We start from the raw sequence: 15998 nt of genomic DNA on the forward strand, positions 1-15998 counted from the left end.
TTCTGAACTCCTCATGAAATCTCCTTCCCATCCCTCTATAACCTGTTTTCCACAGACGTTAAGGAAAACCACAGTGGCCGTACTGTTCTCTGGACTTTTCGAACGCATGCATACGTCAAATACGTCATATTTACCCGATGCGCCTCTGGTAAACAGTGTGACGTAATATTTGTGAGACGGGCTGCTGCATGGATGAAGGTGAGTGATTGGTTATTCTACCGAAGATTATTCTACCTAAACTTAACCTGTTAACGGGTCATTTTTCCTGGTACTGTTCATAAACGTAGATACGGTGTCGGTTCTGTTCGTAGTGAACATGAGCTCATCCGAACTTTAAAAACCCACCACAGAGCTGACGGTTTATTCTGGTTTCAAATCTCCAAACTCCTCCTCTGAACATGAAGTAAATGCACAGATCTGGTGTCTGGTCTGAACGCAGATTTTCGTTTTCTTCCTCTGGTCGTTGTGTGATGGTGACAAACATGAGAAACCGGTGGAAAACCACCCGTTTCTGTTAAAATCGTTCAAGTCTCCAGCTGAAAGAGACTGTGAATGCTTGTTTTACTTAAAGGGACATTTTCATATTAAAGTCAGCCACAGGTTCAGTGTTTTCATCTCCCAGCTGTCACTTTAATGAACGTCTGATCTCAATTTAAGAACATTTACGAAACAAAACATGAATATATTAATGTTTATGGTTAGATACAAATATTCATTCATTTTCTAAACCATTTTATCCCGAAAAAGGTTCCGGGGGGTGGGGTCTATCCCAGCTACCAATGGGTGGAGGTTAGGGTCCACCTGGACGGGTCAGGGGTCAGGGCTGACATATACAGACCATAACCGTTCAGTCCACATTCACACCTCTGTCCAGTTTAAATTCACCTGTTGGTGCAGGTCTCTGGACCGTGGACTACTCCACCATATTGTCAGAAACAGAGAACACAGGTTTTGGTCTTGTTTCTGATATAATTGTACACAGTCTTTCACAATATTCAATTAAAAACTGATTTTAGCAGCTTTCACAGTTCAGATCAAAACACCAGCTGACATCTGGAACAGCACCTGACACTGGTCCTGCTTCCATTACACTAACCAGGGTCAGGTCTAACCAGGGTCAGGTCTCCCACTCCAACCAGGGTCAGGTCTACACTAACCAGGGTCAGGTCTACACTAACCAGGGTCAGGTCTACACTAACCAGGGTCAGGTCTACACTAACCAGGGTCAGGTCTACACTAACTAGGGTCAGGTCTACTCTAACCAGGGTCAGGTCTACACTAACTAGGGTCAGGTCTACACTAACTAGGGTCAGGTCTACACTAACCAGGGTCAGGTCTACACTAACTAGGGTCAGGTCTACTCTAACCAGGGTCAGGTCAAGGTCTTGTTGTTACCTTAAACCTGGGCCACACCCACAGCCAGGTAGGATGGGAGAAACCAAGCCACCTGATTGGTCGCCTGTAAAGAGGAGGAGGAGACAGAGCAGAAAACCAGGCGTGAACTGTGCTCTGGGTTTTAGACGTTAATCCAAGAACTCAGCACTAAAGTGTGTGTTGTACTAAGGTGTGTACACATTCCTGTTGTTTATGGGGTGTGTATCAGCCCTTCTGTGTAAAAATCAATACCTTCTTCTCTTCAGGTTGTCATGCTGCGTGTGGGCGGGTCTCTGTCCTCCACCATCCTGAAGCTCCGCCCCCTGCAGCTTCCTGTTCAGACTCATGCTGGGCTCCCCTGGACGCCAGTTGCTCCACCTGCTCATGTGACAGCTGTCAGAGGCGTGTCTGGGGGTGGGGCTGGGGCCGGCTGGTACGGCGGCCTGGCAGACTCTGCCCCGGTTCACCTGGCAGAACAGTTTCTGGTGGGGGTGCAGCAGGTGAGCGGTCTGCCGTGGTGGGCGAGCATCGCCGTTGGGACACTTTCAGTCAGGACGCTCGTCACTTTGCCGCTCGCTGCGTATCAGATGGTCATCGTTGCCAAGGTAACAGGTCTTATGGATTACGATGGGAGTCAATCAGTATCTGTCAGCTCCTGCAGGGGGCGCCATGTGAACATGTTAACAGTATTAAAGGTCAGGCTTCACCAAAAGGTTTTATCAAGTTTCAAACTACAAAGTGTCCAGTTCCTTCACTGAATCCATCTACTAAAGGTCCCATCTGGTTCTTCTATAACAACATGTTCAACCTAACTGCTGGCATGGGAGGAAGACCTAGGCCAGGGGTCACCAATCCTGGTCCTCGAGGGCTACTATCCTGCATGTTTTAGATGTATCCCTCTTCCAACCCACCTGATTCAAATGATAGGCCTATCATCAGGCTCTGCAGAAGCCTGATAATGACCGTCTGGTGTGCTGGGAGAAGGATACATCTAAAACATGCAGGATAGTAGCCCTCGAGGACCAGGATTGGTGACCCCTGACCTAGGCGGTTCTGTCCCAGATGAAAAGTGGACAACTATTCCCAAACTAGTCAATTCATCATCTCTGTGTGGATCACAGTCTAATTCAGTTCAAAGTGGTCCACATGTCAAAAACTAAACTGTCCCACATCTGTCCTGTCCATACTGTGACAAATGTCAAACTACTGAAGCCTCACCCATTCACGTCCTGGTCCTGGTCCTGGTCCTGGTCCTGGTCCTGTCCTGGTCCTGTCCTGGTCCTGTCACATACTGGACAGAGGTTTTCCACACCTTATCCAAGATCCTAAATATTGGTTTGGACCCCAACCCTCTGGTTGGGGGACAGGCCCTGTCCTTCTGTTCCCTGCTGGCGTGGGCGGGCTGTCCTCCTCAGATGGACAGACTCCGCCCCTCAGTGGCTCTATGACCTCATGTCCTCTTTAAAACTGGAAACAGTTAGAAACTCACTTCAGCGTAAAACTGCAAAGTTTTCTAGTATATGGGCCTTTTTTAGACCCACTCCAGAATCCATCATCCAACTCAAGCACGTTTTTTGTGAACTGGTCCAACTACAGGATGACAGGTGTTGGACCTGTGACACTGAACTATGAGGGGAACAGTGGGATTAGTTTGAGGCGATTTTTTAAATTTTGTTTAGGGATTCTTTTGTTGTTGTTTTTTTCCCTTTTTCTTCTTTTCTATAATGTACAGTTCTGTATTGTTTGTTGTCATTATTGTTTGCATTATTTGTAAGAAAAACTTAATAAAAAGACAATGGTTAAAACTACAAGGTGAAATGGACACAAACAGGTCTGAGGTCAGAGTGAAGTCTTCATACCTGAGACACAGATGACACCAGTGATGTCACAGTGTCAGGTGACGTGGACGCTCACTGGAACCTCCTGAACCTTCAGACACTCATGCTGTTTGTAGTCACTCAACTACCACTTGAACATCATGTGTCATCTGTTTGTGTTTGATTGGTTGAAGGCTGTTTGACTGTCCTCCACTCACAAACAAACAATAATGATCTACAAACAAGTCCTGAATAAATATAAAGGTAACCATAGTAACCCCTGATAATGTGCAGGTGGAGGCGCTGCAGGTGGAGATCTCTGAGCTCGCCAAGAGGCTTCAATACGAAGTTTCAGTCCGAGCAAAAGAACGAGGCTGGACCGACAAACAATGCCAGTGAGTATGAAAGACACACACGACCCTGACCCATGACCCACCTAAACTGTCAGGTACATGTTGTTTGGGTCAGTGGAACAGGTACCAGAGGGAAGTTCTGCCTCAGTTTTCACTGGGTTCATCTGGACTCTCTCATAAGTGGACTGGGTTAGACCTGGCCCATGGTTTCTGCTGTCCAAGGTTCTAATAGTTTTGGATTTTTCATTATAGTTTAGTTTTATTTAGTTTTGACTTTTTTTTTCTCTAATTCAGTTAGTTTTAATTCATTTTTAGAGCAGGTTTGCTAGTTTTTATTAGTTTTCTGTTTTTTCCTAAATGCTTAGTTTTACTTTAGTTTTAGTATTAATTTTAGTTTTGTCGTATCTTTTTTTCTTCTTCTCCGTCGTATCCCAGACAGGACTCTGCTGCTTTAGTCTCCATGTTTCCAGGTAGAGTGGGGACCAGAAGACGACTGGAAACCACAAGTGAACACAAGTGATAGATTGTGAAGTGTCGTATGGTGCCGCTAGCTAACATTGCTAGAGCGAAATAAATTGATTTTGTATCAATCCGACATCAAAGACAAAAACGAAGGGAATTTTATCCGTAATTTTTATTGGTTTTACTTAGTTTTGTAATCACACAATACAGTTTCAGTTAGTTTTTGTTTTTTTCTTTTAATTATAGTTTTTATTTATTTCAGTTAACGGAAATGTTTTTACAATTCTAGTTTTGGTCATTTTGTTAGTTTTTGTTAACAATAATAACCTTGCTGCTGTCTTGTATCTGGTTCCAGTTCCAGGGTTCTGGTCTTGGTCTCTGTTCTCATGGTTCTGGTTCTGGTTCTGGTCTGTGCTTAGGTTTCAGTTTAAGAGGAACCTGCGTCGAATCGTGTCTCAGCTCTACGTCAGAGATAACTGTCACCCTTTCAAAGCCAGTCTGCTGGTCTGGGTCCAGCTGCCATTATGGATCAGCCTGTCCCTAGCCCTTCGGAACCTGAGTCTGGATCAGTCTGGTAAGGTGTGGCTCAGTCTGGACCAGAGGCTTGGATCAGAGTCGACTGTTTACTGATGGAGCTGTGTTTGTGCAGCGCTGCAGTCGGAGCTGGCAGCAGGGGGCGCTCTGTGGTTTCCAGACCTCACCGCACCGGACTGGACCTGGATCCTGCCAGTCTGTCTGGGACTCACCAACATGCTCATCGTAGAGGTCAGTGTGGTCAGCTGACCTCTGCCACTCCCCCTTTTGGTATAAACAACTAACAAACAAAAAAAGTATCAAAAAGTAAAAGTGTAATAAAAACAAAGTGACAAATGAAAACACGCCTTTATTTTGACTGAGCTGCAGAATGCTCACCGGCCACTAGAGGGCATCAGACCACACTGAGATCATCGCAGATCTAGAAGGAATAGAAGGAGATCCAACCTATTTGGAGTATAAAATGAACTGTGATACGAAAACTACACTACTGATCTGTGAAATTATTTTGTTGTTATTGTCGTTCAATCTTTTGCCTTGTTGAAAAATATGAGTTTGAGTTTTAGATGTTTGTAAAAACCTGTATTTCTTACATCGGTCATAACACACTTAGGTTCGGTAGCTGCAGTTTTTAACACCGTCATTTCATAGTAACAAGGTCCTGGGGCCAATTCCAGCGCCAGGGGCGGGGCCTTTCTGTGTGGACATTAATGTTCTTACCATGGTTTCCTCCCAAAGACATGAACCTTCAAGGGTTAACTGGTCCGTCTGTCAGGCCTGTAGGTCTGCATACGTCACCCTGGGAAGGTCAACCCCGCCTTCAGCCATTGGTAACTGAGATAGGCTCCGCCTCCATGACCTTCCAGAGGATTAAGTGGTTTAATGAATGAAAGACAAGACATTTGAATTCTGTGATCATCATGTTAGAGTCCGTGTGGTCACTTGTCTCCGCCCCCACAGGTGTCATCGCTGCACAGACCAACAGGTTCACGTCTTCAGAGGCTTGTGCTGAACTCCTTCAGAGCTCTGTCTGTGCTGATGATCCCCATCGCAGCATCAGTGCCCTCGGTAAGTAAGAGGAGCAGGGACACCAGGGAACCGGCCGACTTAAAGGACAGTTAAGGTAAAGGATGGTAAAGGTAAAGGGCGGTTAAGGTAAAGGACAGTTAAGTTAAAAGACGGTAAAGTTAAGGGACTGTAAAGGTAAAGGACAGTTAAGTTAAAGGACGGTTAAGGTAAAGGACAGTAAAGTTAACAGATGGTAAAGGATGGTACAGTTAAGGGACAGTGAAGTTAAGGGTTGTTAAAGTTAAAGGACGGTAAAGATAAAGAACGGTAAAGTTAAGGGACAGTAAAGTAAAGGACGGTAAAGGTAAGGGATGGTAAAGTTAAGGGACGATAAAGCTAAAGGACGGTAAAGTTAAGGGACGGTAAAGGTGAAGGACGGTAAAGTTAAAGGACGATTAAGTTAAAGGGATTTGATGTTACTTGAAGGACCAGTTTTCATGTTTAAAGGGTCAGTCTGAAGACCTGGTCCAGTATTGGTTGTCCACATAAAGGGCTGATCTGGTTCTAGTGACACACCTGGATGGGGTTCAGGTCCACATTCCTCAGAGTTCATGTTTAGATCTGTCCAGCAGATGAAGTCTGACTTTCCAGGAGCATGTTGGGTCGTGTTTTCATCCCCAAACATTCCTGCAGATTAAAACATGTTTGATCTGACATCAGGACCTGCAGCTCTGAAACATGTGTCTGTTCCACATCCACCGAGATGAGGCCGGTCCTCATGTGGTCCGCTCTGGTCCTGATCAGATCTGGTCCTCATGGGGTCCGCTCTGGTCCTCATGTGGTCTAGTCTATTACCAGACTGTTGTTTACTGCAGACATCACTAACGCCTCTGTCTGTCTGTCTGTTTATCTGTTTGTTTGTTTATCTGTTTATCTGTTTGTTTGTTTGTTTGTTTGTTTCAGTCCATGGCTCTGTACTGGCTCACCTCCAGTCTGGTTGGATTCTCTCATAACCTGCTCCTCCGGTCTCCAGTCGTCCACAGACTCCTTCAGCTCCAGACTCAGCGTTCAGATTCTCCGTACCGAGACCTGCTGGCAGCGCTCGTCAACAAATACCTCAAATAAACACAAAGAAACTGTAAACAAACAACAGGTGTTTTTATTCCTCAGGTGTTAGCTGGTGGTTTGAATAAAACCAGTTGGATGAAAATAACAGTGATGTCATTAAAACACCACAGGACATGAACTGGTTCACAACATGATCTCATGCACATGTTGGTACATTCAGTCACATGACCACACAGAGGTCACATGACCACACCAAGGTCACATGACCACACAGAGGTCATCCTGTCACTCAACACCTGTTTCAGCACTGACATTCAGACCAGGTCTGGTTTTTGATCCATAATCAGTATTAAACAAGTAAAACCCATCAAGTCCCTCCAGAAATGAACTGGAGCCATGTTTACGTCCGGCAGACTCTACATGACAGTAGGGCTAGGGGTGTAGGGTAGGGGTCCAGGGTTAGGGTTAGGGATCTAGGGTTAGGGGTCCAGGGTTAGGGCTCGGTGTCCAGTGTTAGGGTTAGGGCCTGGACCCCGAACCCTAACCCTCTGACCCCTAACCCTGGACCCTAACCCTGTTCCTACCCCTAACCCTAACGACTCCATGTTGATTCAAATGAAGACAGAGAAACACTGTAAATTAAATACATAGTTTTTTTTTGGGGGGGGGGGGGTTGGGCTCAAATCAACAGAAGTCTGGAACAGAGGCAAGAATAACAGGAAGCATCAATATAACTTCTGACCTCACATATTTTCTGTGTTTTCCCACAGAGAAGCAGTTTTAGACACCGAACACAAATATAGGAAATAATGAAGTGGAATGTAAACTGAGATTTACAACAACAACTGAAATATATTTAACTGACAACCAGGACCCTGAACACAACATGAAGCTGAAAAAACAGGGTTAGGGTTAGGAACAGGGTTAAGAGCAGGTTTAGGAGCTCAGGGTACCATTTTTACAGGTCTAGGTTCAGTTTGTGCAGGTCTGGGATCAGTTTCTGCAGGTCTGAGCTCAGTCCTGGTCTGAGGCGGAGTCAGTGCTCCTGCTGATGCGGGTCTCAGCTCAGTGGAGCTCAGACCTCAGCAGAGTCCACATCAGTCCTCATCAGTCTCCATCATGAAGTCTGTCCTCTTTGTGTCTCTGGTGTCGCTCCTCTCGGTCCGGGTCTCGGCGGGTCCGGGATGCGGGCCGTGTGACCCGGACCAGTGCGCCCCCATCCCGGCGGAGGGCTGCCCCGCAGGGTCTCTGCTGGACTCCTGCGGCTGCTGCTCCGTCTGCGCCGCCGCGGAGGGGGAGCTGTGCGGGGGACGCCGCGCGGAGGCGCGCCGCTGCGGCCCCGGACTGGAGTGCGTCAAAAGCGACGCGGACAAGAAGAACAAAATGGGCCTGTGCGCGTGCAAGAGCGACTACGAGGTCTGCGGCACCGACGGAGTGACGTACCGCAACGGCTGCGCCCTGAAGAGCGCCAGCGTGACCGCGGAGAGAGAGGGCAGAGAGCCAATCAGCGTCCAGAACAAGGGCCGCTGCGCCACAGGTGAGTTAGTGCAGAGGTCAAAGGTCAGACAGCAAGTGAGTGTGGAGCAGGTGAACAAACACCTGATCTGAGTTCAGCCTAAGCCTGACTGTAAACTAGTCCTAGACTGAAACCTAACTCTGTAAACTAGACTTAGATTGAAAAGGTCTGGTTAAACCTAACTCTGTAAACTAGACTTAGACTGAACAGGTCTGGTTAAACCTAACTCTGTAAACTAGACTTAGACTGAACAGGTCTGGTTAAACCTAACTCTGTACACTAGTCTTAGACTCAACAGGTCAGGTTAAACCTAACTCTGTACACTAGTCTTAGACTCAACAGGTCAGGTTAAACCTAACTCTGTACACTAGTCTTAGACTCAACAGGTCTGGTTAAACCTAACTCTGTACACTAGTCTTAGACTCAACAGGTCTGGTTAAACCTAACTCTGTAAACTAGTCTTAGACTCAACAGGTCAGGTTAAACCTAACTCTGTACACTAGTCTTAGACTCAACAGGTCTGGTTAAACCTAACTCTGTACACTAGTCTTAGACTCAACAGGTCTGGTTAAACCTAACTCTGTAAACTAGTCTTAGACTCAACAGGTCTGGTTAAACCTAACTCTGTACACTAGTCTTAGACTCAACAGGTCTGGTTAAACCTAACTCTGTACACTAGTCTTAGACTCAACAGGTCTGGTTAAACCTAACTCTGTACACTAGTCTTAGACTCAACAGGTCTGGTTAAACCTAACTCTGTACACTAGTCTTAGACTCAACAGGTCTGGTTAAACCTAACTCTGTAAACTAGTCTTAGACTCAACAGGTCTGGTTAAACCTAACTCTGTACACTAGTCTTAGACTCAACAGGTCTGGTTAAACCTAACTCTGTAAACTAGTCTTACACTCAACAGGTCTGGTTAAACCTAACTCTGTAAACTAGTCTTACACTCAACAGGTCTGGTTAAACCTAACTCTGTACACTAGTCTTAGACTCAACAGGTCTGGTTAAACCTAACTCTGTAAACTAGTCTTACACTCAACAGGTCTGGTTAAACCTAACTCTGTAAACTAGTCTTAGACTCAACAGGTCTGGTTAAACCTAACTCTGTACACTAGTCTTAGACTCAACAGGTCAGGTTAAACCTAACTCTGTACACTAGTCTTAGACTCAACAGGTCAGGTTAAACCTAACTCTGTACACTAGTCTTAGACTCAACAGGTCTGGTTAAACCTAACTCTGTACACTAGTCTTAGACTCAACAGGTCTGGTTAAACCTAACTCTGTAAACTAGTCTTAGACTCAACAGGTCTGGTTAAACCTAACTCTGTACACTAGTCTTAGACTCAACAGGTCTGGTTAAACCTAACTCTGTACACTAGTCTTAGACTCAACAGGTCTGGTTAAACCTAACTCTGTAAACTAGTCTTAGACTCAACAGGTCTGGTTAAACCTAACTCTGTACACTAGTCTTAGACTCAACAGGTCTGGTTAAACCTAACTCTGTAAACTAGTCTTAGACTCAACAGGTCTGGTTAAACCTAACTCTGTAAACTAGTCTTAGACTCAACAGGTCTGGTTAAACCTAACTCTCTAAGTATTTTTAAACATACTTTTCTTGTCAAACTGAACATTAAGCCGTTCATATTTAGCCTCTATTCAATAATATTCTATATTATTCTCTGATATTCTATAATATTCTATATTATCGTATAATATTATGTAATATTATATTTATATATTCATATTTCCTTATGTTCGAGTGCATTCGAGTACGATGCAGACGTGATGTAAACGTCCACAGACGTGATGTTTTTCTCTGGATATTTTCTGAGTGCTGATTGGACCGTGTGTCGTCGTGGCGATGTCCTGTCTGATCTCGTCCTGCCTCATAATCCTTCGTATTCATCGCTCTGAAAACACTGAATTCCTTTCTAAATGAAAATCCTCCTGAGCCCAGAGCAAACTGAATTCCACTGAGGTCACAGAGGATTTACTGTCAGTCATCACAACGTCTGTCCGTCTGCGTCAAGAGGGAACACACTGATCCACCAACCCCCTGTCCCCTGTCCTCTGGGTCTGTCACCACCCATCGGTCATGTGACTGTCTGTCCTAACCATCTGACCACCTGTCTGTCCATCTGTCCATCCACCTGTTTGTCCATCTGACCACCTGTCTGTCCACCTGTCTGACCAACTGTCCATCTGTCTGTCCACCTGACCACCTGTCTGTCCACCTGTCTGTCCACCTGTCTGACCAACTGTCCATCTGTCTGTCCACCTGTCCATCTGTCTGTTCACCTGTCCATCTGTCTGACCACCTGTCCATCTGCCTGTCCACCTGCCCATCTGTTTGTCCACCTGTCTGACCAACTGTCCACCTGTCTGTCCATCTGACCACCTGTCTGTCCACCTGTCTGACCAACTGTCCATCTGTCTGTCCACCTGTCCATCTGTCTGACCACCTGTCCATCTGTCTGTCCACCTGTCTGACCACCTGTCCATCCGTCTGTCGTGCAGCTCCTGTGATCGTCACTCCTCCAGGTCAGGTGTTCAACGTCAGTGGTTCTCAGGTGTACCTGAGCTGTGAGGCGGTGGGCGTGCCCACACCTGTCCTCACCTGGAAGAAGGTGAGCTGTGCCGTCATCACTCAGACACCAACACATTTCTGTCCAGTTTATGTCGGAGAATTAAGAACATTTTATGACAAAAACTGAAAACAGGGGATTTTAATTTAGCAGTGACAAACACTCATCAAAAATAAAAAACAAAACCTACTGGACTAACCCTAACCCTATTGGACTAACCCTAACCCAACTGGACTAACCCTAACCCAACTGGACTAACCCTAACCCTACTGGACTAACCCTAACCCTACTGGACTAACCCTAACCCAACTGGACTAACCCTAACCCAACTGGACTAACCCTAACCAAACTGGACTAACCCTAACCCAACTGGACTAACCCTAACCCAACTGGACTAACCCTAACCCTACTGGACTAACCCTAACCCTACTGGACTAACCCTAACCCTACTGGACTAACCCTAACCCAACTGGACTAACCCTAACCCAACTGGACTAACCCTAACCAAACTGGACTAACCCTAACCCAACTGGACTAACCCTAACCCAACTGGACTAACCCTAACCCTATTGGACTAACCCAACTGGACTAACCCTAACCCTACTGGACTAACCCTAACCCTACTGGACTAACCCTAACCCTATTGGACTAACCCTAACCCTACTGGACTAACCCTAACCCAACTGGACTAACCCTAACCCTACTGGACTAACCCTAACCCTACTGGACTAACCCTAACCCTATTGGACTAACCCTAACCCAACTGGACTAACCCTAACCCTACTGGACTAACCCTAACCCTACTGGACTGAACCATATTGAACTGGACCCTAAACCTGATTGAATTATTGTGTTTGAATTAAACTCATTAAAAATATTAAATAAAAAATATATAAATGTTAAAAATCCTTCATGTGTGAAAGTTCATAAACTAAAACTCTTTGAATTTCAGGTTGAACATAAATGATTTTAAATCTGAAGGTTTTACATCGGAGTGGAAACAACAGAAGGAGGCTCAGGGACTCTGCTCAGTCCACGTCCAGTTTCCTGTTTCCGTTCATTTCCTGTTTCCTGTTTATTCTTTTAGAAACAATAAGGTTCCGGTGTTTGTCCAGGTTCAGGTTCAGGTCTGTGCAGGTTCTGTCCAGCTCCAGGTCTATGCAGGTTCTGTCCAGGTCCAGGTTCAGGTTCTGTCCAGGTTCAGGTTCTGTCCAGGTCCAGGTTCAGGTTCAGGTCTGTCCAGGTTCATTTTGTTTATTTTTTTTATTTTTCTTGTGGTTGATTCGATTAATTGTCTTGTTTTGTTTGTTTGTTCTTTTGAATCTTCTTCATTTTTCCTTCGTTGGTTCACCTGGTTCAGGGGAGGCGTCCATCAGACACGTGTCAGGATTTCATTGTTGAAATTTAATGAGCGGCAGGAAAAACATAAGATGAGATAAAGACTCTGAACAAGACGCAGCCTGTTTCAGCCTGTTTCAGCCTTTCAGTCTGTTTCAGCCTGTTTCAGCTGAGTGGAGCAGAAACAAGAACGTTTTCCATCTGAGCAGAAACAGCGGAGAAACATTACAGACCTCTGATCCAAGTGACTGAGTCCACAGACAGACCACAAACAGTCCACAAACAGTCCACAAATAGTCCACAAACAGTCCACTAATAGTCCACAAACAGTCCACTAATAGTCCTTGAACAGTCCACAAATAGTCCACAAATAGTCCACAAACAGTCCACTAATAGTCCACAAACAGTCCACAAGTAGCCCACGAACAGTCCACAAATAGTCCACAAACAGTCAACTAATAGTCCACAAACAGTCCACAAATATTCCACAAATAGCCCACGAACAGTCCACGAACAGTCCACAAACAGTCCACAAATAGTCCACTAATAGTCCACTAATAGTCCACAAACAGTCCACTAATAGTCCACAAACAGTCAACTAATAGTCCTTGAACAGTCCACAAACAGTCCACAAATAGTCCACAAATAGTCCACTAATAGTCCACAAACAGTCCACTAATAGTCCACAAACAGTCCACTAATAGTCCACAAACAGTCCACAAATAGTCCTTGAACAGTCCACTAATAGTCCACAAACAGTCCACTAATAGTCCACAAACAGTCCACAAATAGTCCTTGAACAGTCCACTAATAGTCCACAAACAGTCCACTAATAGTCCTTGAACAGTCCACAAATAGTCCACAAACAGTCCACTAATAGTCCACTAATAGTCAGTAACTGATACAGATTACTAAAAGTGGTGATGGTAATGATGATGAAGATGATTATTATGATGAAGATAATGATGATGATGCTTATTCTTCCTCCAGGTCCTCAATGGGAAGAAAAGGATGGAGCTTCTACCTGGAGACAGAGACAACCTGGCCATTCAGACCAGAGGAGGACCAGAGAAGCACGAAGTGACCGGATGGGTTCTGGTACGCACCCAGTTCACATGTTCACAACAACGGCCATGTTTACATTAAGTCCATGTTTACGTTCTGTCCATGTTTACGTTCTGTCCATGTTTACATTACGTCCATGTTTACATCACTTACAGCCAATGGTTTGTGACTCCGCCCATCACTCACATAGTCAGAGGCTCTGCTGTGGTGCATTTATGGAGGTTTGAACTGAATTTGATCACCTCAAACATCTTTTATCAAAGGGTTGAACCCTCATAAAAAAAAAGAAAAATAAAGGAGGTGGTTTGTGATAAAAGTCTTTTGTGGTGAATTTGATGTGAAATTAAACAGTTTCGATGCAAATCCAAACTAAACGTTTCTGGCCCCATGGACTGGACATCTGGGATGGAGGTTTTCACTGGTTCATTGGACTGGTTTATTCTGGACTGATCCTTCTGCTGTGGGTTTTTTTTTTTTTAGATCTCTCCACTCACCAAAGCAGAAGAAGGATCCTATGAGTGTCACGCATCCAACGCCAAAGGAGAAGCTTCTGCCATCGGATCCATTCATGTGGTCGAGTCCATCGACGACGTCAACGTCAAGAAAGGTGATACAAACAAACAAACAAACACTCAAACAAATAAACAAACTCAAACAAACTCACAATCAATCAAACACACACACACACACACACACACACATACATACACACACTCAATAAACACACACACACACATACATACATACACACACACACTCAATCAAACACACACACACACACACACACATACACACACTCAATCAAACACACACACACACACACATACATACACACACTCAATAAAACACACACACACACATACATACATACACACACACACACTCAATCAAACACACACACACACACACACACATACACACATACACACACTCAATCAAACACACACATACATACACACACACACTCAATCAAACACACACACACCTGACTGATAACCTCACCTGGAGTTTCCACCTCCTCCACTGTCTAAAAGACTGTCCAGTGCCTCCACTTCCTACAGAGGCTCCGCCCACTGACCCTCAGGCCTTCAGTGTCTCTGTTAAAGGGACGGGGGTCACACCGCCCCCTCCTGCTGACCTGGCAGAACAACAGTCTGTCACAACATGTCAAACAGATCCAGGAACAGTTTTTACATCAGACTGTTCAATAAACACAAACACTGTGGAGCTCAAATGACCATAAACAAGCGTCCTGTTTCCTGTTTTTCTGATCAGCTGTTTGTTTCCTTTCAGTGACGAAGGAGGACGAGCTGTGATCAGCTGATCCGTCACCACCTGGAGATTCTCTCGTCTTTCAAACTAAAACAGACAAATGTGGTTTTAGTTTGTTCTTTTCTCATTCATTTAATCACTAAATAGTACACAAGTCCTTTGAAACTTTATCGTTCCATGTTTTTTTCTAGTGTAAATCGTCTTCTTTTAACACTTTCATGTAGTGTCTTTACATTGAAACCAAACGGAACATCAGCTGCCGGTCACCATAGCAACAACGCTGATCCAGGTTACCATAGAGACGGTGGCTGATGTTTTCCATCATAAAGGTTTGAATTCATGTTTAAATAATATTAAAATGTTTAAAATGTTTTAGAGAAACCTCTAAATGTTTAAGTGAAATATAATGAATGTGTTTGATGTGAACATGAACCTGCTTCAGGTTAAATGGATAGAAATCTGCATTAAAACACAGATCATTAATGTTTTAACCCCTAAAGACTCAAACATCCACTGCCGACCAGTAACAGTTTATACCATACACAAAGAATTCACAAAGTGCTTTACAGTCAAATCAGAAGTAGGTAATAAGCTTTTATTGTAAAATAAAAAGTAGTACTCTACTGATGGAACTGTTGAACACCTGTTGATCCATTAATCCTGCCGATCCATGTCAATAATTGGTGTAAAATACAGTTCTTCATCTTTTCACGGTCATCAGATATGACCCATTTAGATGTTCAGAGGGTCCATGGTTACCCTGGAAACACGATCATCTTCTACAACGGGTTCCCAAAGTGGGGTTCACGAGACACCAACAGGGGTCATGAGATGATCTTCAGAATCCTCTTGTTGTGACCTCTGAGGTGATTGCGACAGATTATCGACAGTATGGTTATACTTACTGACTGAAGGTAGGAGGTTCTGCTTAGTAGGTCTTATGGAGCACAGAGGATGCTTTTATTTTGTAACAGCAAAAGTTAGAATAGTAAAACATGGACGACAACCTGACACTGACAAACGGGTAAGCAACTGTTTGGGCCGAAAGGTTTGATTAATGGGGTCACATTAATAAATAAACATTAACATCCCCACCCCCCACCCCACCCCCAAACAGAACACAATGAGTAAAATGTCCACTACCCTCAATGCAATGTGGGAAATATGTCACAGTATCACTTATATCATCATGGTCGTTAGGCTGTTCTGTTCGTTTGTGTCGTTCTGTTCGTGTTTGGATTCACCTGCGTGACTCCTATGCACGTTTTTAAAATGTTTCAGTCACTTCGGGGATAGTGGGGGTCGCCGGTCTCTGGCACCATTATTTTGGGGCTCACGAGTTTAGAAGTTTGGGAACCCTTGATCTCCAACATTGATTCACCAGTAAAACCCATGGAGTTGGATCAGCGCCAGTGGATGGACACACTGGGTTTATGTTCAGTTAATGTTCAGTTTCTGATTTAATAACCTTTGAATTTACTCTGAGCTTTAATGAACATCTACATGATTAGTCAATTAAATATAGAAAATACAAGATTTACACTGAAAAATGTAAAATACAGAGGATAATATTAGAATAAATAGAGAGAAAAATGTATTTGG

The 15998-nt window shown here is 44.5% G+C and overlaps 2 protein-coding genes across 2 annotated transcripts; both read left to right on the forward strand.

The window, feature by feature from the left end:
- cox18 (cytochrome c oxidase assembly factor COX18) lies at positions 1-6698 on the forward strand. Its single transcript, XM_030146368.1, has 7 exons — positions 1-198; positions 1641-1979; positions 3486-3586; positions 4426-4580; positions 4656-4771; positions 5501-5608; positions 6512-6698. The coding sequence occupies exons 1-7, from the start codon at positions 193-195 to the stop codon at positions 6671-6673; spliced, it is 987 nt and encodes a 328-aa protein (XP_030002228.1). The 5' UTR covers positions 1-192; the 3' UTR covers positions 6674-6698.
- A 975-nt stretch (positions 6699-7673) lies between these two features.
- On the forward strand, positions 7674-15545 carry igfbp7 (insulin-like growth factor binding protein 7). The gene is made up of 5 exons (XM_030146262.1): positions 7674-8153; positions 10654-10763; positions 13050-13157; positions 13605-13731; positions 14418-15545. The coding sequence occupies exons 1-5, from the start codon at positions 7736-7738 to the stop codon at positions 14438-14440; spliced, it is 786 nt and encodes a 261-aa protein (XP_030002122.1). The 5' UTR covers positions 7674-7735; the 3' UTR covers positions 14441-15545.
- Positions 15546-15998: the final 453 nt, after the last annotated feature.

The sequence above is a fragment of the Sphaeramia orbicularis genome, chromosome 10 (genome assembly GCF_902148855.1).
Source record: "Sphaeramia orbicularis chromosome 10, fSphaOr1.1, whole genome shotgun sequence".
In the NCBI taxonomy this organism is placed as follows: Eukaryota; Metazoa; Chordata; class Actinopteri; order Kurtiformes; family Apogonidae; genus Sphaeramia; species Sphaeramia orbicularis.

Excerpts from the sequence above, each read along its gene's own strand:
- cox18 (XM_030146368.1), top strand. Across the intron at positions 3,587-4,425 it reads TGGACCGACAAACAATGCCA|GTTTCAGTTTAAGAGGAACC; the intron begins GTGAGTATGAAA and ends GTCTGTGCTTAG. Across the intron at positions 5,609-6,511 it reads TCGCAGCATCAGTGCCCTCG|TCCATGGCTCTGTACTGGCT; the intron begins GTAAGTAAGAGG and ends TGTTTGTTTCAG.
- igfbp7 (XM_030146262.1), top strand. The coding sequence starts at position 7,736 with ATGAAGTCTGTCCTCTTTGTGTCTCTGGTGTCGCTCCTCTCGGTCCGG. Across the intron at positions 10,764-13,049 it reads CTGTCCTCACCTGGAAGAAG|GTCCTCAATGGGAAGAAAAG; the intron begins GTGAGCTGTGCC and ends TTCTTCCTCCAG. Across the intron at positions 13,158-13,604 it reads AAGTGACCGGATGGGTTCTG|ATCTCTCCACTCACCAAAGC; the intron begins GTACGCACCCAG and ends TTTTTTTTTTAG.